At 39.0% G+C, this 23,731-nt stretch overlaps 1 protein-coding gene across 3 annotated transcripts in view; it reads left to right on the top strand.

Moving 5' to 3' along the window:
• Positions 1-20,553, top strand: part of ldah (lipid droplet associated hydrolase) — a 32,357-nt gene extending 11,804 nt beyond the window's left edge. For all 3 annotated transcript variants that reach the window (XM_028564967.1, XM_028564969.1, XM_028564970.1), the window contains 5 exons: positions 1,669-1,803; positions 2,040-2,209; positions 4,773-5,013; positions 19,894-19,976; positions 20,201-20,553. In XM_028564967.1, the coding sequence (XP_028420768.1) occupies positions 1,669-1,803; positions 2,040-2,209; positions 4,773-5,013; positions 19,894-19,976; positions 20,201-20,389 (818 nt within the window). In that variant the 3' untranslated portion in view covers positions 20,390-20,553. The remainder of the gene's footprint in view (positions 1-1,668; positions 1,804-2,039; positions 2,210-4,772; positions 5,014-19,893; positions 19,977-20,200) is intronic.
• Positions 20,554-23,731: the final 3,178 nt, after the last annotated feature.

Below are 23,731 nucleotides of genomic sequence, written 5' to 3'. Positions count from 1 at the left end.
TAACAAGCTCGCTGACCGCGCTCTCACTCTCACACACGGGCCATTTAGCTAGCAGGAAGAGGGGAGTTGCAGGCCCTGGAGCTCTGTCAGGGCAGCGGCGTTTGGTAGTCCATTAGCCCAAAAAACTGTGACTTTGCTCGGGTATGGAGTGCTGTGGGCTGCCAGCCTTGACGGAGCTCAATCGAGCTCACAGCAGGCCGGGGTTTGTGAAGGAAGGCAGGCCTTCACAGACGAAATAGCACGACAAACAATGTATCACTTTGCAGTGTCTGAAATATGAGACCTGCTGTCGAGTCTCCAATGTGTTTCTATTTGGTTTGCTCAAACCAATCAGCGTGCAGCTCATTCTAAATATTCATGAGCATACCATATTTGGAAGAAAAGCTCTTGTTCCAAATAGAGCCATATTCACAGGGTAGTTAAGGGCCTAATAAAATATCATTCGGGCAATTTTCAGCCCAACCAATGTTACATACCCTATTAGGAGACATTAAGGAACAGTGTAAAATACCCTATATAATCATTCTATCACCCCTTTAAATAGAGTCTGGTGGGTTTAGCGCTAGCAACATCAGAGCTGTTTCTGGTTAAAGAGAAAGGTCTCAAATCTCTGAAGGGATCCTTTCCATAATGTTGTCAGACACTTTAGACAATATTAATCTGAGCATGTCAGTGGCAAACGAGCACTTTTGTAAAGGTAAATACAAGCTGGACAATTGCCCTATTAACTTACATCGTAGCGTGTTCGCCGCTGCCGACTGCAGCGTTCTTGCTTAATACTTGACCAGTGTCAAAGATTGTTGTTCCCATCAGTCACTTAGACACAAAAAACATAGCAACATAGGGTCCAGGTTGAAAAAAAAACGGTGGTTACCCTTCAACAAAGACAGGTCCTGCATTACCAGCTATGTGTTGTGACCCTGTCTTGAAAAGGAGACCTGCAACAAAATCTAAATTTAAGACCTTAATTAGGGCCCGAGCAAGGCGAAGGCCCTATTGAAATTCAAATGTTTGTTCTTCTTTCTATTATTAGGGCCCGAGCACCGATAGACTAGCTAACATTACTGTTAGGTGATGCTACGCCGGTATTGCAAACGCTTTTGATGAAACCAAAATATAGTGTGACCAATCTCATTAAAAAATGCTCTAATGATTTAATTGCGGTTATACAAAGTAACCCAGATTACGTAAAAAAAAATTGCGTTTAGACAATTATTTAATAATTGTTACAGGCCTACTCAGGATGCATGCTATGTTGACTGCTTAGTGCTAATGGTGTGTAAAAGTCCAAGAGCTGAGATAGCATTAGCATCTGATGATATATACAAAGCGGTTATCATGACCACCATAAACTCCCAGGGAAGATATATGGACCTGCTTAATAGTCACATACTCCAGGTCTGGGGAGCAGTGACTATGTACAGTCTTAGTATTCGTACACCAGCTGTAGTCGACATACTGCCTGTTGGACCTTATCATAAACAACAACCATTTTAAATATTTTTTTTTTCATGTATTTTTTGTTAGTTTTTCGAAGTCCTCCTAGGGGATTTATCGGATTTGTTTTATATTACGTTGGTTTAATCCTTTTGACCAAAGTAACCATAAATTGCGAAGGAATAGTCTATTGTGGGGAACTATGCTGATCTTTTGCTGTCTTCCATACAGGTAACCCAGGTGTAGTGGGCTTCTATAGAACCTTCATGCAAACACTTCACAGTATGTTTGAATACCGCCATCCAGTGTGGGCTGTAAGTCATGCTGGCCACTGTGTACCACCAGACTCCATGGATATGGTAGAAGGTAAGGATTATTCTCAAATTCTTTTAATTTTAATCACTCTAAGTACATTGGAATGAATGAATTATCATGCTATGTGAAATAGTAAATGTTTATCACATCACTAACATATTTAGAAATTGGGATTTGTTAGCCTAGTAATTCCTAGTTGAACATGGACACCAACAAAAGTATAAAGAAATTGGAAAGATTCTGGCAAGACATTTTAGATTTTGATTTTTAACTTTTTTTTTATACAGATGCCTTCTCAGCAGCAGAAGGTGACGTGTTTGGCCTGAACGGCCAGATTGAACACAAGTTGTCCTTCCTCAGGCAACATGTTCCCAGAGAAACCAGCCTGGTCCTGGTGGGACACTCCATCGGCTGCTACATTATTCTCAACATGATGAAGAGAAATCCTGAACTCAAGGTTAGTCACTCTCTTATATCTCCCAGTTTTATTTGGGGGGGGCACACATTACAGGGGGACAACAATAAACCATTTAACCCTCTGTGGTCAAGAGCTCCAGAAGGATTAGGATAAGGGATAATAAATCACATTCCTAACATCAAAATACTAAGTGAAGTTTAGAAAGAATAAAGAATGCAGACATCATAGTCAAGTTCTGATATATGTCATTGCATAATAATTAGCCATGTGAATTTACCGTTGGTAGAGAAGAGAGGATGTTTTGTTTCAGCCAGCAGCTAAGTTTAACTAAAAGAATTTGACAAATTTCAGATTCGTGGCAAACTAAGATAACAGTTAGACTTCATTCAGAAAGCTTTCGTTTTTAGCTTGTTTGTAACAATTAGCTATTTGCAGAGTAGCAGCGGCGGTGGATGATCGAGAGACTGCATTCAGACAGAGCAGATTGAAATATTGCTTTTTACATATTTATGCCTGTTGATCAGATTGATCAAGATTGATAGTTTTTTCATGAAGATTTTATTGCACAGTAATGTGCGTAATGTTAGTTGTCATCTGCACCATGGGCTGTTTGCTAATCTTCTCTCTATCGGTCTCAGTTTATTACATGTGCTACATCTTGAAACACTACACAGTTTAGTATGTACTACATCTTGTAACACACTACACCTCTCAGCTCTGTGGAGCATCGCCGTTCAGAATGTCGTCCATTTTTTCAAAATTCAAAGGTATTCAAATGAATTATGCTTGAAGCTGCATGACATACAGTGGGGGAAATAAGTATTTGACCCCTTGCTGAGTTTGCAGGTTTGCCCACTTACAAAGAATGCAAAAATCTACAATTTTAATCATATGTACATTCTAACAGTGAAAGACAGAATCCCAAAGAAAATTCCAGAAAATCACATCATATGAATTTATTAAAATTGATAACCATCTGATGAGGAAAAACAAGTATTTGACCCCCTGGACAAACAGCAAGTATTCTGGCTCCTACAAGCCAGTTAGTCTTTCTTTAAGACACAGCCCCAATCCGAACCAATTATCTACATCAAATACACCTGCCTCACCTCGTTACCTGTATAAAAGACACCTGTCAACACCCAAACAACCAGCATCCAACATCACCACCATGGGCAAGACCAAAGAGCTTTCTACGGACATCAGGGACAAGATTGTTGATCTGCACAAGGCTGGGATGGGCTACAAGAGAATCGGAAAGCAACTTGGAGAGAAAAGATCAACTGTCGGTGCAGTTATCAGGAAATGGAAGAAGCACCACAACACCGCCAACCTCCCTCGGTCTGGGCCTCCACACAAGATCTTGCCTCGTGGGGTGTCCCTGATCATGCGAACGGTGAGGAATCATCCCAAAACCACAAGGGGGTAACTGATGAATCAACTGAAGGCAGCTGGGACCACAGTTACAAAAGAAACGGTTGGTAACACACTACGCCGTCATGGATTGAAATCCTGCAGCGCACGCAAGGTCCCCCTGCTCAAGAAGAAACATGTACAGGCCCGCATGAAGTTCGCCATTCACCACCTGGACGACTCAGAAGAGGCCTGGAAGAAGCTGATGTGGTCAGATGAGACCAAAATAGAACTTTTTGGCCTCAACTCAACTCGTCGTGTTTGGAGGGCAAAGAACACCGAGTACAACCCAAAGAACACCATCCCCACCGTCAAGCATGGTGGTGGCAACATCATGCTTTGGGGGTGCTTTTCAGCCAAGGGGACGGAACAACTCCATCGTATTGAGGGGAGGATGGACGGGGCCATGTATCGTGGAATTCTGGACCGACATCTCCTTCCCTCAGTAGATGGGTCGAGGATGGGTGTTTCAGCACGACAACGACCCTAAGCACACCGCCAAAGCAACAAAAGAGTGGCTGAAGAAGAAGCACATCAAGGTTCTGGAGTGGCCTAACCAGTCTCCAGACATGAATCCGATTGAAAATCTTTGGAGAGGGAGCTTAAAATTCGAGTTGCCAGGCGACAACCTCGAACCTGAATGATTTGGAGGCTGTCTGCAGGAGGAGGGCCAACATCCCTGCCGAAATGTGCACAAACCTTGTCACCAACTATAAAAACCGTTTGACATCTGTGCTGGCCAATAATGGCTTTTCTACAAAATATTAACATGCTGTTTGTCCAGGGGGTCAAATACTTGTTTTTCCTTATCAGATGGTTATCAATTTTAATAAATTCATATGATGTGATTTTCTGGAATTTTCTTTGGGATTCTGTCTTTCACTGTTAGAATGTACATATGATTAAAATTGTAGATTTTTGCATTCTTTGTAAGTGGGCAAACCTGCAAAATCAGCAAGGGGTCAAATACTTATTTCCCCCACTGTATCTGGTTTTCCATGGGTGTTGGCCAGATCCTCCCACAATACTGAACTAATTGGCATGAATAGAAAGTGAATATAAATGCAATGTTTTAGCTAATTGACATAATTAAAAAAAATCACATATTATCTGGCAGTGTTAATCTAAGTCAATTGAAGTGTCCTTTGTAATGTCTTTTTTTATTTTTATTTTTTATTTTTTTATAAAGATTATAAAGGCCATTGCGTTGTTTCCCACCATCGAGCGCATGGCTCAGACTCCTCAGGGGAAGGTCATGACCCCTGTGCTGTGTCACATGCGTTATGTGGCCTACCTGCCTCTCTTCCTGCTGTCTCTGCTGCCGGAGGAACTTAAAGCCAGCCTGATCAAGCTAGTGTTTGGTGGCATCCGCTCTCTGGACAACACTGTAGTCCAACCTACTGTAGGTCTACTCAGCGGAGATTGTGCAGGTTGGTTATGCTTTGTTCTTTACTACTTTGATGCCTATAATGTTCACTTTTTGTTGAGACTGTGCCAGTTCTACATTTTTGGCTGCATCGCACCACAGGGCCAGCCCTACAACCTCAAAACTTGGTGCCTCTGTCCCTGTGTTACTTTGTCACTGAGTAATGAAGTTCCAACATTGAACGCAGTAAGTGAGGACGTGTTTCAGTTGCTCTTTCAAAATGAATAGGCGCGACCGTTCTTAAAGGGCATTCATGTGGTGCTGGAATAATCTGAAAAAAATAGTATTTAAAACAATATTTCTTTTGTGATTAACAAAACTATATGTTACTTTTAAATGTTTCTGAAACTATTTAATTTTTCATCTGATGATCATAAATGACCTGTAATAGCAAACGAGACTAACAGTGAAAAGAACGCTATTTCTGATATAGTTTTTCCTTTGCCCTGGTCCTATTTTTCTCGCAAAGTCACAAAATGATTTACGGCAGGTAGACCGGCTCTACAGTCACACATTCTGATTGGTCACAGATTTTGGTGTAACACCGGAAAAGGGTAGCAGGAGATTTATAGGCCTAATTATATTTTAATTTTATTTTAAAAGATATCTTTTGTAGTTATGGCTGATACTGGGGAAGGACCATCACAGAAAAAAAAGGAAATTAAACAAAGAACAAATAAAATCTAAAAGGTAAAGTTATAGACGACGGATGAAAACCTGAGTCAATCTTAGTCAGGCTTTCATCTGAGCAGAACATTAATCGCAGCATGACCTCCTGGTCGGTAACGCTAACTCAGTAATACAGTGGGCAATACAACACCGTAAAGAAAAGCCCTTTACGACAGCAGGTGTGGTAGAACAGTACCGCTTTTGTCTAAAGCCCCCGCTAGAATCAACACAAATGGGAGCTGTGAAAGATAACACTTCTGTAGGGTTGGGTACTGTTCACATTTTTCCCGGTACTTTGTTTTCGGTACTTTCCCAAAGTAATAACAAAAAATGTATTTCAGTTATGAAAATAATTCCAAACCTATTTATCCTATGTCCTACTTAGAACATTTTAAGGCCTTAAATGCCCCAAAAATAATCAAAAAAAAGAAAAGAAGTGGAGCCAGTTCAGTTGCAAAACTATTAAGGAATTCTGCTGTGAAGCCATCGGGCCCTGGGGCCTTCCCCCCCTTACCTCTTTAATTTTAAAGGACTATTGTTCCCGTGATCACAGCCTTTAAGTCCTCCCATGCCACCCCTGAAGACAACAGCAAAGACCAGTTGATCGCCAGGTACTCTTAGTTAGGTCCTGAGCCATTCTTTTTTTTTTATAATATTTTTATTACATTTTCTGATATAAACACAGACCACAAACAACAAAACAACATGGCCACAAAAAGAAATCTCCGACTACCTGTTATGTGATATACACAGTACAATACACTCAGAGAAAATCGTCTCCCTACAAAACTATGAAAGTATAACTGGGAAGACATGGGATCTAAGTAAATGTACATACACATTTACACACTGACATAAGGAAATGCTCAGACCCATTACAATAGACAGCGATGTAGCAAATACATATCTGGAAAGAAAGAAGAGTAATAAAGAAAATAACAATGGTATCAATTTGAGAGAAAATGCTATGTATAAAAAACAAAAAAAAGAACCTAAAAAATTAATGTCCAACCTTAAACCAAAAACATCAGTAAGCCAGTTTTCCTCATTGCCATCTATCATCCCTTTTAATACAATAGTTGTAGGTCTTTTACCCGCATATTTAAAGAAAGGGGTCCAGATCCTAAAAAAATCATCCACCCTACATTTGAATCTGTATGTTAGATATTCCATTGGTAGTAAGGCAAGGCAAGGCAGCTTTATTTGTATAGCACATTTCAGCAACAGGGCAATTCAAAGTGCTTTACATAAAACATTAAAGAGCAATTAAAAACAATTAAAAAACAAATTAAAACATTAAAGTGCAGGTAAAAATGATAAAAAAATAAATAAAAAGTGACTTGGTGTTTTCGTTACCCATTACAAGATTGCAGTAGTTCTACTTTTCATTACGATGTAGCCGTCGCTACAAAGCTTAGTTTAATCTCTGTAAACCTTGCTAAATCCGGGACAGTTCACAGTCTGTCTCTTGATAAGTTCACAGAAATATCTGACAAGTTTACAGACGTTGTCCTTCTTATTGACCTAGTTCACAGACTAAATCTGACCAGTTCATGACCGTTATCTGTTCAAGAATACCACTAGATAAAAGACAAGAATAAAATTGACAGTGCAGTATAAGAACTGAGAGATAAAATACGTGAATAAAAGTTACAGTGCAAAGACACCGTTGCAGTAGTCAAGTCTGCTGAAGATAAAAGCATGGACAAGTTTTTCCAAATCCCGTTGAGACATAAGTCCTTTAACCCTTGATATATTTTTAAGGTGGTAATAGGCTGACTTTGTAATTGTCTTAATGTGGCTGTTAAAATTCAGGTCTGAGTCCATGACTACACCAAGATTTCTGGCTTTGTCTGTTGTTTTTAACATTGTCGTTTGAAGCTGAGTGCTTACTTTTAATCGTTCCTCTTTTGCTCCAAAAACAACCACCTTAGTTTTTTCATCATTTAATTTAAGAAAATTCTGGCACATCCAGTCGTTAATTTGTTCAATGCACTTAGTCAGTTGTTGTATTGGACTATAGTCCCCTGGCGATAAGGTTATATAAATTTGTGTGTCATCCGCATAACTATGGTAACTTATTTTATTGTTTTCCATAATCTGAGCCAGTGAAAACATGTAGATGTTAAACAGGAGATGCCCCAGAACTGAGCCTTGGGGAACTCCGCACGTCATATTTGTGTGCTCAGATGTATAATTCCCTATAGACCAGAGATGGCAAAAGTACTCACTTCCTGTACTCAAGTAGAAGTACAGATATTTGTGTTAAAAAATACTCTGGTAAAAGTAGAAGTACTGATTTAACTTCTTTACTCAAGTAAAAGTAACAAAGTACAGGCTTGGAAATTTACTTAAAGTATAAAAGTAAAAGTAGCCTTGCGAATGAATACCATTTTTTATGACAAGCTGCCTGGACCACACAAATCTAACTAGAGTGGTAGCTGAGAAACTTCAGTGGACTCTTTTTATGCCATTGCCTACATTTTAAATGGATGTCTGCCAATCGGCCTAAAACATCACATATATGATTATTGTGACAGAGACTGGGACTCCAGGTTAATAAGATTCTGACTGAGTAGTAAGATAGAATTCACAGATCCAGTTTCTCTTTTTTAATCTTCCCCTTAACATTTAAAGGAATCTACATGTATGTGTGTGTAATGGCTTCTGGAATGAAATTAAAGGATTCAGTATGAATTACTAAACGGACAACAAACATCCATCCATACTACTAGTGCTAACGTTACCACCATCAAGCCACAATGATTTGCTGCAAATGAATGCCGCCAAATCTGTCGAGTCGTTGCATCAAGTGCAACGTACAGTATATTCCCATCCAATTAGATTGAATTCGGTATTGATGATGCGAAAAATAATAACACTGACGGAGACAACTTCTCTCTTTTGATGCTTTAATAAGATCAAGCAACGTGCAACCTAGCTAACAGGTGAAGAACACAAACAACAAAATCACTAGCTAACTTACTTTAAGTTTGCAAGAAATATAGACCAATACAACAGGCTTAAATGAACTGACAACATAAGTTATACGACTTACAGTTCTCAAGGACGCACACACACGATCTCAACTGATTTATCCTCTTTTCTCTCACTTTTTTCTCTGTGTGCTGCGTGCGCCCGCTCGCGGTGTAAGGTCTGCGCTATTTTCCGACATGCACTCACAATCACTCCTGATAGACGACCTTTTGTACAAAACTAAAGTAACGAGTCGATTTTCGAAAATGTAAGGAGTAGAAAGTACCGATATTCTTGTTAAAACGTAAGGAGTAAAAGTAAAAAGTCGCCACAAAAAATAAATAGTAAAGTAAAAATATCTGAAAAATCTACTTGAGTACAGTAACGAAGTATTTGTACTTCGTTACTTCCCATCTCTACTATAGACACAAATTAGTCCCTATTCTTTAAATAAGACTCAAACCACTTTAGTACTGAGCCAGAAATGCCAACCCAGTTAGTAAGTCAAATATCACTTTGTGCCAACCCCCAATTGTAGGTGGTGCATTATCAATCCATCTGAGCAACATATTTTTGCGAGCAGCAAATGTGAGAATACTGAGCAGCCTTCTTTGATGAGACCCTTTTAATGTGAGGACTGGGCAAGCCAAGAAGCAGAACCTGAGGATCCGCATCCAGCTGGACATTAAAAATCAAATTCAGTTTACTAACAATTTTATCCCAGTACTCCTCAACGTGGATACATGTCCACATACATTGCCTATAGCTTCCCACCTCTACTTGACATTTGGAACACTTTTCAGACAAACTTGAGTTCATCCTGTGTCAGAGCTGTGGTGTGATCTGCAAGCGATGCAATATTCTAAACTGAGTCTCTCTGGTTTTGTTACATATGGAGATCTCTCTAGCTAACCGCCATATTTCCAACCATGTTTATTCATCTATTGTAAGATTGAGATCAGCATTCCATTTGCATTGAAGATATTCTAAATTAATATTGCTAGCAGAGTTGAGCTCAGCATACCCCCGACCGAGAACTGCTTTCTTGCCTCTACCAAGAAGTAAACGTTCCATCTGTGAAGTCTGACAGTCAAAGTCATACCTGCTTTGGTTCTGAATGAAGCTGTGAATTTGCAGATTCCTGAAGAAGTGGTTTCTCGGGAGGCCATATTTCTGTTGGATTTGTTCAATTGTAAGCATCACTCCTCCACACTATGAAATAAATGTCCCAGAGTTAAAATCCCCCTCTCCTCCCACATCTTAAATCCCATATCTGAGCAGGCTGGGGCAATGTTTTAGAACAACCCTCTAGCTTCCTTATGGCTTGCCAAGCTTGCAGACTTGTTGTAATTAGAATGTTATTGTCCCTCACATTCTTTTCCTAGAGTCCAAGGCAAATAAAAGACTTGAGAGGCCATTACCTGCATTCACAGATTCCAGATCTAGCCACACCGATTCTGGGTCATTATTAATCCCCTCGGCTATGTATCGAAGCTGTGCAGCCAGTTGATAAAGCCTAATATTTGGGAGGGCTAAGCCTTCCTGCTCTACCGACATATGCAACTTAGCCATTTTTAGTCGTGGTTTCTTTCTGTTCCAAATAAATGAGTGGATCCAGCCATTTACCCTTCTAATTGTTTTATTATTAAATAAAATAGGGACCATTTGAAAGTGATAAAGAAGTCTTGGTAGAATATTCATTTTGAGTAAGGCAATTCTACCCACCATTGACAGTGGAAGAGATATCCATCTGTCCAAGTCATCACATATACGCTTTAAGAGAGGTTCAAAGTTTGCCTTGTACATTGCCTCCAAAGATGGGGTGATGAAAATTCCAAGATAAGTAAAGCCTGTGGGTGAGAAAAAAAGAAAAAGAGTTGCCTAGCGGCATGACTTCAGACTTAGAAAAATGTATTTTAAACCCTATAAATTTACTAAATTGATTTATTACTTCCAAAACAGCTGGTATAGATTTTGTTGGATTAGTTATAAAAAGCAATATATCATCCACATATAAGGCTATTTTATGATCTTTTCCACCAACTGAAATTCCAGTGATATCTGGGCTATTCCTTATAGCTTCTGCAAGGGGCTCGATCGCTATAGCAAACAACAATGGGGATAAAGGGCACCCCTGCCTGGTTCCCCTGCCCAAAGGAAAGTAGGATGAAAGCTGGATCCGAACAGCAGCCAGTGGTCTGTTATACAACAACCTAACCCAGTTGTTGAAAGCATCTCCAAATCCAAAGGTACTTAAGGTGGAAAAAAGAAAGTGCCATTCAACTCAGTCAAAGGCTTTTTCGGCATCTAGACTTATCACCATACTGGGCAGCTTCTGCTGCTGATACAACTGAATTACATTTAACAGCCTTCTCATATTGTTACAGGAGTTCCTGCCAATAATGAACCCTGTCTGATTAGTGTTGATAATGGAGGGCAAAACCTTCTCAAGGCGCTAGTGTTTTAGATAATATTTTAAAATCAACATTTAGAAGACTAATAGGTCGATATGAAGGACATTCATCAGCTGGTTTCCCTTTTTTAAGTATAAGATTAATTTTGGCCTCTGTAAGTGATCTAGGTAAAGAGCGTTTATTAAATGATTCGTTTAGCATCTCCAAAAAAAGTCCCATAAACTCTGATTTAAAATCTTTATAGAATTCACTGCTAAGGCTGTCTGAGCCTGGAGATTTCCCTGATTTGTAAGGTCTGCCTCTAAAACCTCCTGCTTCGTGATTGGTCCATTTAGCCCGTTTTTGTTCCACCGTTAGTATAGGTAAAGTAAGCTTCGACACAAATCTATCAATCAAGTCCTGCACCTACTATACTACTATCACTACTATACACTGTAATACCTGATAAGTTAACATAACTCAAAACATTTGGTGAAACTTTTTAAGTTTTGCTTACTCAGATTTGTAAGTTAAACAAACGTTCTCCAATAAGTATCTCTTACTATGTTCATTTAAATGACATTAACATAAATTCGTAAGTAAAACAAACTTTCCTGTTCAAGTACATTTACTAGGTACTTTGTTTTAATAGTACAAATAATATGAAGTTTATCAAACTTAAATATTGTTATTACCATTAACATAAAATGTCACATTTTATTTACGAAAATATTTACTTTATGTGTAACTGTTTAAGTTCAATAGAACTAAACACTAACGCTTAATTTAAACTTAAAAACGCAAGACGGAGTACTTTAATTATTTGTTGAAACTGATTACATAAAATGTTTTAAGTAGCTTTAACTCAAAATCCCCAAATACACATATTTTGTGTAAACATTAAGAAAGAGATGTTAACAGACACTTTAAATGCAAGTCACTATTTATTAAGCGACCATAAAAGATTTGCTGGCACATGTAAAATATTTAAAACAGTAATTTAAAACATTAAACAGTGCAAGGGCCTTGGAAAATGGGCAAAGGGCTTCTATCACTGAAGTGGACAATATAAAATCCTGTTATGGTATATGCTCACATTTAAGGATATACATCATACCACCATCATTTCCATGCATTAAAACATCCGTAAACACTTGTCAAACAGTGACATCAGTGCACAGTGTATATATATATATATATATATATATATATATATATATATATATATATATATATATATATAAACACCTACAAAACCTAGGGCTGGGTACCAAATTCAATACTTTTTTATTGCCTTCTTACTGACTATCAAAAGACGCCTCGCCATTCTTCCAAATTTCAATACCCAAGGAGTAAATCTCATCAGCGTCAGTGAGCCAATAAGCATGCAGCATGCCTCTACCAAGATCTAATAATGTCTGCGATTGGCTGCCTAACGCTGCACGTCATAGAGATACGCAGGAAAACTTTACATTACACTGAGACGCTCACGTGGTAGCTGAAAAATAAATCAAAAAATGTGTACCGTAATGTGTAATTTAGTTTTGCTATGATGGATTTTATAAAATTGATATCAAAAAAAGTATTGTTCAGAAACTGGTATTGAAGACACTGTATTGGCATGGGTACCCAAATAAGAAACATTTTGAATGATACCCAGCCCTAACAGAACATGGCCTGAGGAAAATCTTAACGTAAGTGAACAAAGGCTTGGTACCCATAAGGTCATTTTTAAGGCTCAACACCTTGGGCCTCAACTTCCCATCATCCAGGCCCATCAACACTTTCTGGATAAAGTCAAATGTGTTGGCCAAGTCTTTTGGGTAACTTAAATGCAGAGCATAAATCAGTGCAAAAAGCATCACAAATGCGTTAGCCAATGTGGGGAAATTGATAACTATGTTACCCTCAAGCACAACTGCAGTCCTGTCTGGGCAGAAGAACGTGGCATCTGTTGAATTGGCACTGATCAAGAGAAGCCCAACCGGTAGGTCATCAATGTTAGGTTCATCTGACTGCGCCTCCTAAACACAAGAAGAGAGAACTGTCACCCCAGATTGTCTAAACTATCTCAAAAGCATTATGTTGCTTTAAGGGCAGCCTGAACAGAGCTTGTGAAAGTGTAGTACAATTTACAGAATATGAATGATTCAGAGTTACACATTTTTTTTTACTTAGAAACCTGAAATGCTTAATTTCAAAGAGGACCTATTCAAAACTTCAAACCGTGAAAATACAACAGTTCTGGAATATGTGGATGCATGTGTTGTTTTTTTCTGACTTGCCCTTTTTTTATACCCTACAATAACTACAATTATTATCGTTCTAGTCAAAACCTGCAACTAGAACCTGAACGATGTCTGAGCAGGAGAAGAAGATACAATCTTTGAGGACTTATTCCTCACACAATCAAGCTCCATTTATGATGACCCCAGGACAATTTTACACAATTTCATTACACAATTTATTCTAAGTTTTATACAACTGAAACAATATAAATTTTTGACAAAAATTAACAATTTTATTCTATGATTAACTGTCATAGACTAATTTCTAAACAATTAATATGACTTACATCCCACAGCTTCAGAAATCCAGAGTCATCCTCATTTAGATAGGCAGGGAGAGCACGGAGAACAGCAGCACGTCTAACACGGACATCAACTTGTTCCTGGAGTGTGAGAACATATTTCTTCACTTTAGATGTTAAACAGCATAGCCACATAATACTTTTACAATAAAGACCTTTCTCAAGTCTAAGGAGTTGAGGGTTTCTAAAAAGCTTACACCAAAATCTACTTTAGTATCACTATGCAAAACCAAGAAGCAATACTAACTAACCTGGAGGTCATAAGCTCTAAAGAGCTGACCCAGAACGTCGGCAACTTTTCCTGTGCGAGCAGCTTTCTTCCTGAACAAGTTCTGAAGATGATGGGCATGACTGTCCAACTCCGCAAAGAAGTGGTTCTTCAGGTTCATGTTTGCAATTCTGTGAAACTCAGCACAGACCTGCCGAAATGTAAAAAACTAAAATCTGTTCAAGTCTGACTGTATACATAAATATATAGCAACAAAATATTAGGGTTGGGCATTGTTGGGATATTAACGATTCTGATTCCAATTCTTCCTTTCGATTCCGGTTCTTATCGATTCCGATTCTTTTCGTGGAGTTGAAACAGGTCACATGCTTATTTCACAAATAAGAGGAAAGTTTTATTTTGATTCAAAGGTGGGGTTGCAGTTTGATGTTATGGAAACCAAAACTTGCGCATGTTAAATTTGGAACCCCATGATCAGATTTGAAACCAAATCCTCCAAACAATTCCAAAAAAAAAAAAACAATTCCGATGGAATCGTAATTTTTGAAACGATTCCAAGTAGGAATCGGTTCTCGATGCCCAACCCTACAAAATATGCCAATAATGGCAAAACATTGATCTTGTTCTGTGTCAGATTTGGTGAAAAACATGCAGATCCTTAAACCATATTATATGCTATAGTTGATGTAAATCAGAGTCAAATTGTTGAATTTACTGACACAGTCACACAAAAGAATTAAAATGAATACTCATCAATACTCTGCTAGAATAGGTCTACATGGGAAAATAATTTTACCTGTGACTCCATTTTAAGGGCAGGCCAGCGTTCCAGGATTTCTCCAACAGGTAGGTCATCATTGATGACCTCTTTGCGCTGCAGAGCGAAGGTGGTCTGCATTAACTTGGCAATGAGGGGAAAGTTTTTGTCACTCATTTTAACTTCATCCACAATTTGGAGTCTCAATTGCTCAAGGCTTGCACCATCTTTGCCTCTTGGGAAATTAGGGAGAAAATTTACTTCTGCCCTCTTTGGTCGTTTGATGTTAGTGTGAGGAGCTTGTTTCTCTGGGTTGTTTCTACTCTTCTTCCCAGAATTTACAGCTACCTCGTTAAATCCTGCCCGGCTCAACTTAGAGCGGTAGTTCCCCATCTTTAAACTTTAGACTATTTTTCCAACCGTACCATCCTGTCCGAGATCCTGGCTCTTTTAGACAAGGATGCTTAGTGACAAGCGCTTCAGCTACCATTGAAATGTCCCTATCATTGGGATATGCTTTGAAGCTATGCATTTTGGCTGCAAGGGTCTCAAGGATGCCGTGCTTTTGTCCCCTAGATAGCTTAAGGTTCTCTCATATGTAACATTTCCCTCACCAAGAATGAGCTCTACCTCGTAGGAAAAAGCGGGCACTGGAAATACATCAGGCCATCTCTCAGTCCTGTCTGGTGTAAGGGCATGAGGCAATATTATTGTGTCATCTGATGCTACTGAACTGACATCACTCTCAGACCTTATAACTTTTAGTACAGCCTTATGTGGAAGATCCTCAATCTCTACAAGGGAACACAACTGCCCATCAAAGTCTGGATCTTGGTATGATAAGCTAAAGTCAAAGTCTAGCTTACATTTTTCCTTTATCATTGTTTTTAGCTCATCAACAGATTCTGGACGGGAAGATAAAGTCATCTTCCTAACAATGTCCGTGGAGGTATGGACATGAAGTAGGAAGTTTTGAGCTGCCATTTCCTATGCGAGAAAGGATGAATAAATTACCATTAGTTTGGCAACACACAATCAGGATTTGTTCCAGACAAACTCAAGCAATTTCCAGCAAATTGTAAATGAAAAATATCATTGCTTTGGATTAGTATCATAAACTCAAATTTATACAGTTCATTAACAACGGTGTCACTAATGGCAAATTGATTGAGATATTACACCAGAGTTCATTTTCTCCACAATGTTCGATGAAACTGTACAGTTCCCCACTTCCAAAAACATTTTAATCCTGTAAATCTCTGATAGAAGTAAATCTTTTTTGTGTCAATAGCAAATGCCCGTCAATATGGTATGCTGTGAGACTTACTGTGTCATTTAGTTCTGACAGCTGATGCACGGAGAAATTGTCTGAGGATGTCCGCTCAAATGAACTTGAATGCTCACTGTACCAGCACTCGTAGTTCCTGCATAGAAAGGAAACAGAGTTGTTCACAAGCAGTATGTGCTCAATCTTGCTGAATTTTGGAAGTCCTCCAGTGTGGCCTGCAGAAACAACATGCCCTTTGCATAGTCTGTGCCATCTATGGAGACCTTTGATGTTTTGGCTATCTGTCTTTGTCTCTATGAAATCTTTTGCCACTTGAGGCAGTGTGGTAACTTGGACAGAGGTGACACTTGAGGCTTGTGTGTGGGGTCTGAAAAATGATGGCGCACTAAAGTGATATGCCATGTGCTGATGCTTGGTAGCCAGAGTTTTTAAGACATTCTTGAAATTGTGTGTGTCATGTACCACCCATTTGAAAAAGCGGTGTTTTCCCTCAAACCTCATGGTTCATAAGTGAACAAGAGGTCCGAAACGCCGCGTCAGTTCAGGGTAGTGCTCAACATAATGATGCTTTGGTCGAAGCTTAAAGTCTGGAAACACCGCTTGGAGACCCTGTCTGTGATCACTTATTTTAGTTTGCATGTACTGGATGGATTCTTCAGTGAAAGATGGAGACAACACCAGCTGCACGATTTCTTTAAGGTCCATCAATATGGCCCATACTTCATCCCCTTCAGGTACTTTACTTCCTACCATAAGTGGTAACAAACGTAGCAAAGTGGAATTTTCATGCCCATTCCCGCCAATACTTACTTTGGCTGCAAAAGTCTTTGGGATAGGTTGTGGTTTATCAAGCCTATCGAAGTGCTCATAAGGAAATGTGCGAATTTTTGTGTTTAGATATTCAAGAGTGAAATATTTCAGACGAATCATCTCACGGATGCACAAGGCCAACTCAACTAGCACAATACCCTCAAACAGGTCATGAAGTATATCAGGTGGGAAACCAGTAATGGGATGGAAATGCTGCAATGTCTTGCTGAGAGCACACTCACCCGTAACACCAAAGTGAGATGCATTTTCTCCTTGCACAACATTCTGCACATGAAGATCATGGCAGGCCCTCGTTCTCATGCTAAATTCTCCTTCTGAAACTTCACCAGACTGTATCTGGTCTTGAGTACAGCAACAGAATCTGCATACATATTGTCCTCGGAAACCCTGCACAAAGCCTGCAAGCCCATGGGCAGCCAAATTATCCGCTGCGACACACAACACAGTGCCCCTGATACACTGACCAAAACTTTCAATGAAAATGCCATCCTCCTCAAGAGTGCACAAGTCTTTCAACAAAGGTGAAAGAGCACTTTGAAAACCACAGCTCTGTAGATCAGGGACTTTGCACAGCAGAGCTAGCTGTATGACATACAGGCTGGACCTATACTGACTGGGAACATTGGCCAGCAACCAGTATACTGCACAAAGCTTGTGGATCTTTCTAGATGTGCCTAAAGGATTAGCTATTTCAATGTCATCGACATACAAAATCAGTGACAATTTCATCTCTCCTGCTTCTGACAAAAACTGATTTTCTTTGAAATATGTTCCATCTTCATGAGACATGAACATTCCAGGTGGTGATGGTTTAGTTTCTTGAATCTTGTCAAGGACATCAGTATTTTTAAACATAGTTTCAAGCATCTGTAGTATTGGAACATACACTGCTGTGTGTCCACTGGAATCTACAGTATATTGCACTGGCATTACCAGAGGGTAGTTACTCCTTACATATGTTTTCCTCCTCTTGGCAGTGGAAAGTTCTGCACCTTCCAAAGTAGCACTGACAAAAACATTACTTTTCATGATAGCTTCAACTAATTCATGAAGAAGGGCATCACTGATTGACTGATCATGCTCTCGAAAAATACTGATGACAGAGTCTTTCACAAGAGGTTTGGACAATGAGAATATTTGTGACAAATTTTCAACTATGTCCTGTATAGCCATCTCTGATACATGAAGAACACTGTTCATTTTCAAGAACAAAGAAGCAAAATTGTTTCTCAATTGATTGCGAAATTCACCAATGTCATCGGTAGACTCAGGAGGATTACACTCAAGGGCATCTAGCTCAGGAGAAAGAGAACCCTGATCAGAGTCAGCTTGACTAGGCATCGGTTGGCCGTTTCTGTCAGTTTCTGTCAAGACAATCTCATCCTTAAAATCTGAGACATCACAGTCTGGATTATTCCTACTTTTATGGGCATTGAAGGAAGAGCACACATTAGTACAGTAGTGACAATTTTTGAATGGGCAATGCACCATCTCGTGTTGTTTTAAATGTGTCCTTAAATGACTTGGAAGACTTTTATCATTAAATGGTTGCTTGAATCCACACACAGGACAGATAAATGACACACATCCCACCTGACTTTCACTAGTCACAACTGTCGGACTATCTCTGATACATGAAGAACACTGTTCATTTTCAAGAACAAAGAAGCCAAATTGTTGTTGTGACGTTTTGGGATGGTACAGACCAAGTTTAAAGTCCATCGGATCAAATCTCTAGGAGGAGTTCGTTAAAGTATAGCATGTATAGGGAGGAGGAGTTCGTTAAAGTACGACATGTGGAAATGGCCAAAATTGCACTAATTTCGAACTTTGAAATCAAAATGGCGGACTTCCTTTTTGAATATGTTAAGCCCCTCACACTTGGGGGACTCAAAAAGGCAATTCATTTGACGGGAAAAAGAATAGAAACAATAATTCCTTAAGTTTCAATAGGGCCTTCGCCGCTGTCGGCGCTCGGGCCCTAAATAGTCAAGCATTAAACTAGGTGTGATGTACTTATGCCAACTAAACAAACAACTATTTAGGGTTTTTACCTCTTTATGTCTCAAAGTAGGAAGTAGTACCATTTCCCCAAAAAATTATTTAATAATTAGGTCAGAAAACTCTCTCAGTTCACTAGCGAGCTGAACTAAAGGTTTAAACGTGTTTCAGTTCAGTGAGTAGGACTAGGCTACAACAGTCAGAGCTGCAGTCAAGCACCAAACAATTCGGTGAAAATCATTTGTATGAAGAATCTTTCTAGTGAACTGATCCTAGTGATTCAATACACTGAAAAGAAGGACTTTTCCCATCACTAGTCAGTTCTCTTTAAATTTGGTTTAGATTCGACAGACGGCCGTAGCTCTGCACAGGCCACATCAAGTCAATAATGGTGCATTCATGTGCTCCTTGGATGGTCAATTTTCCAACTTCAGTGTTTTCATGAGCTTTAAGTCTGAGTCGTGTGTATCAAAATATATATTTTACCTTATTAATGTAAACCTATGACTGGTAAATGAATTAAAGAGAAGTTTTGTAGGGTGGGCAGCAGCTTTGTTGTAGAAACATGCATGTACAAACAAACTGTCATGGAGCACTGACGCCATATTTAGCAAAAAGTATCAAAACTCCAAAGGTTCAGTTAATTTACATGTATCAACTCGAAGGAACTGATACTGTGAAAATAGTTGGTTGGTTTGGTAGTTTTGGCAGTGCACTGTGACGATAAGCGCCACTGCCAGAATCACCGCAAGGGTTGTGCCAACTGTGCCACCGCAAAGGGCCTCGTGCCTCTGGGGGCCTCACGCCTTTGGGGGACTCACTTTTTTTATTTATTTTTTTTACATTCAATATTTTTTCACGTCTGTTCTTGACTCAGTGTGCTCTAAAATGAATTGCAGTTACAAATGACACAAATTCACAAAGTGCAACGCTTGTTAGAAAATAGTGTTTTTTTCATGACGACACCACTTTTGCTGAAGATGACATGTTCTTTGGTCAGAAAAATGTCACAAATAGGGAATCTGCTTATATCTACTCTGTATCGTATTTTACAGAGGTTTGAAATGGCAAACCTGTGTTTCATTGAATATTTCTAGAATGTTTAATGTAAAGCAATAACTAGACTAGTGTCATTTGTTTTTCTTTGTAGCCAATGCTATGTATATGGGGGGTCAGGAAATGAGGAACGTTCTGGAAAGAGACAACATAACTATCAAGAAAAACCTTGAAAAGGTAAGAAAAGACCCTTAAGCCTACCCATATAATCCCATTGTAACATTTCTTTGTACTTAATAGCTACTTAGTGAATATTTGATAACCAATTTGATAACCACATCAGACATAAAGATAACATGCTTGCTTAAATTATCAGTTAGTGGTGATGTTCTTTTTATGTTATTGTGTATTAAATGTCAACTTTAACACCAGCAGTAAAATGTCTGTGTTCCCATTTTTAGCTCATATTTTATTATGGATCTACAGACCACTGGTGCCCTGTTGAATATTATTACGACATCAAGCAGGATTTCCCACATGGAAATTTCAGACTGTGTGAAAACGGGTTCCGCCACGCTTTCGTCCTGGATGCAGGAAGAGAAGTTGCCAAAATGGTGTTTGAATGGATCAATGGAGATTTGGGGACATGAGTTCAATCTTTGCTTTCTTTCAACTTCCTGCGTGTCTGACATGAACAGTGATGATGACACTCCGCATCCAGACCAGGAGTTTATTTGTATCAGCAGAGATTGTGGAATTAAATTGAGAATGCAAGCTCAATGCTCAAGAAATATAAAAAAAGATTTAAATTTTTTTTTTTTTCCCGTGCAATGGTATAATGAGGTTCATAATGTTTATCCTACATGCCTTTTTATTTTTAATTTATTGTATTTTTTATTAGTCGATTTTACTGTGCAAGTAATGTGATGGGAGAAAACGTATGGGACAGATAAAATGTTATTCATATGTGCCAAAAGTGCAGAGAAATTTGTACCCGTATTCATCCAGCCAGGCATTGTCAGTTAAGGGGGCATTTAAGTGTGAAATCACAATCAGTAATAGGACTGATAAGGTAGAGTTCATTGTGATTAAAGGCAACGGTGAACCCACTCTTGGGGAAAAGAACAGCTATGAAGCTAGGAGTGTTGAAAATAGCTGAAAATGTCTCAGCTGTTACAGACATCAAACACACACTTCAGCAGCAATATCCAAATGTGTTCAAGGGTGTAGGAAAATGTAACCCTAAGCAGATTAGCCTATACATCGACCCAAAGGTAAAACCTGTGTCGCAACCACTCAGACATATACCATACAACCTCCAGGAGGCTGTAGAGAAAAAGATAAAAGAACTGATTGACATGGACGTTGTAGAACATGTCAAAGGCCCCACCCCTGGGTAAACCCAGTGGTGATACTCCCAAAACCTGATAAGGATGTCAGGATGTGTTTAGATATGAGAAGGGCTAATGAGGCTATCGTGAGGGAACGATATCCTAAACCTACTGTGGATGAGATACTCCAAGGCATTAATGGCTCCGCTATATTTAGCAAGCGAGAGATAACTACATTTGCAGTACACAAAGGAGTATACAGTTACAAGAGACTGATATTCGGTGTGTCGTTGGCCAGTGAGCAATACCAACATGAGATTAAGCCAATTAGCTGGCATTGAGGGTGTGAAAACATCTCAAATGATGTGATAGTACACGCACCAGACCAGGAAACACATGACAAGCTCCTGCACACTGTCATGAAGAGACTCTCAGAATGTGGACTAGCACTGAATCCAGAAAAATGTCAGTTCACCATGGACAGACTGATATTCGTGGGGATACTTCTGTCAGATATACATAGGGCTGGGCGATATGGAGAAAATCAAATATCACGATATTTTTGACCAAATACCTCTATATCAATACCGCAACGATATTGTAGTGTTGACTAATTGGTGCTTTCATAAAATATTTACACAATGAGATTTTTGATAAATAATCATCAGTAATGTGGATATAATGACTATGTGGCTAAAGGCAAATAAAAGAACAGTAACAATAGTCTGGTAATTCAGAAAATGACATCACTTTACTGTAATGCAGCCTTTAAAACCAGGAAAAGACAACACTTATGCCATATCACGATATTAAGATATATCCAAAATCTAAGACGATATCTAGTCTCATATCACGATATCGATATAATATCGATATATTGCCCAGCTCTAGATATATATAATAAAGGTTAGATGTCTCGTCCGCGCTGCTGGCCAATGGAGGTCGACGTCCGCACCTGGCGGCCATTTTGCTCACTCGTAACATTGTGTTTTAATGGTGCATGTACTTTTTAAATAACCATAACTTGCTCAATTTTCTACCAATTTTCAAACGGTTTGGTTTGTTATAAACGTCAGATGTAGTTATGACACTGCATACTTATGAATAATTATAACCATGGACTTCCATATGAAAATAACAAACAGAACAGATAGGTGCAATGAATATATACACACGCACAAGGTATTTATGTTAAATAAATATATAGGCTACTAAAACTCTGTACAGAATGGCAACATGAGATATATATGCATTTTTTTTATATATATATATATAGATATATACTTTTATAATATGAATATTGCTAATATAATAAAATAATTTGAATTATTACATGTTTATTTTAAACAAGTTTAAACTATTATAAAAGTGACATTTATTTGCAATAAAAAATAGGTACAAGATTTCCCTTTACAAGTATACATAAAGAAATGTTGCATGTTGAAATCCCCACCCTGTAGAGAGAACTACACTACTGTGGAGGTATACACATGAAGGATAGAGATAAAAAATTCAGTTCAATTCAGTTTTATTTGTATAGCGCCAATTCATAACAAAAGTTATCTCAGGACACTTTTCAAATAGAGCAGGTCTAGACCGAACTCCTTATAACATTATTTACAGAGACCCCACCTTTAGCACTTGGCGACAAGGGCAAGGAAAAACTGTCTGTTAAAAGGCAGAAACCTAGGACAGATCCTTCGGCTCTATGTGGGTGGTCGTCTGTTGGGGTAAGAGAGAGAGAGAGAGAGACAGACAGACAGACAGGTGCACGGCAACAACAGTATTGGCAATGGCAGTCAAGCAGGACCATGGAAGGAGGCTCCACTAAGATCGATGAGAACCTGCGAGACGAGAAAGCAAGGTTGGGGAAGAAGTGAAGTTAGTAACATGCATTAATGGGACATGAATGTGTGCAGAGAGAGAGCGAGGAAGAGAGGAGCTCAGTGCACCATGGTAAATCCCCGATAGTCTAGGCCTATAGCAGCATAACTAAGGGATGGTTCAGGACTCACATGATCCAACCCTAACTATAAGCTTTATCAAAGAGGAACGTCTTAAGCCTACTCTCGAATGTGGAGAGGGTGTCTGCCTCCCGAACCACAAATGGAAGCTGGTTCCACAGGAGAGGAGCTTGGTAGCTGAAGGATCTGGCTCCTGTTCTACTTTTAGAGACTATAGGAACCAAAAGTAGCCCTGCATTCAGAGAACGTAGTGTTCTAGAGGGGTAATAGGGTACTATGAGCTCTTTAAGGAGGAGGATTTTAAACAGACAGCAGCTCTGCTTGCTGGTCACAACTCTGGGTTGGCTCTTTTGATTGAAAACGTTGCCTACCCCTGGGTGTAGTTTCAATGTTCACACGTTTATTCATTGAAGTGTATGAGTGACAGAGCAAGTGAGATAGCCAGTAGTTCTCAAACTTTTTACACAGAGTGCCACCTCAAATAATATTGGGCTCTTAGACTACTAACACCATCATAGACATTTCTGGGTACCACCAAGATAAAGGATTTAATATAACAAGCCATATGATGCTCTCATTTGTTTGACATTCCACATGCAAATACTCACAACATCAGGTTGAGGTGCATCCTGAGACAAGTCCATTGGCAGGTTGTCTTTTCTGCTCTTCTATGTAAGTAAACTTTATTTATATAGCA

This window comes from Perca flavescens, chromosome 20 (genome assembly GCF_004354835.1).
Source record: "Perca flavescens isolate YP-PL-M2 chromosome 20, PFLA_1.0, whole genome shotgun sequence".
In the NCBI taxonomy this organism is placed as follows: Eukaryota; Metazoa; Chordata; class Actinopteri; order Perciformes; family Percidae; genus Perca; species Perca flavescens.
The sequence above is the reverse complement of the archived record's forward strand: the minus strand, read 5'-3'. Positions and strand labels throughout refer to the sequence as shown.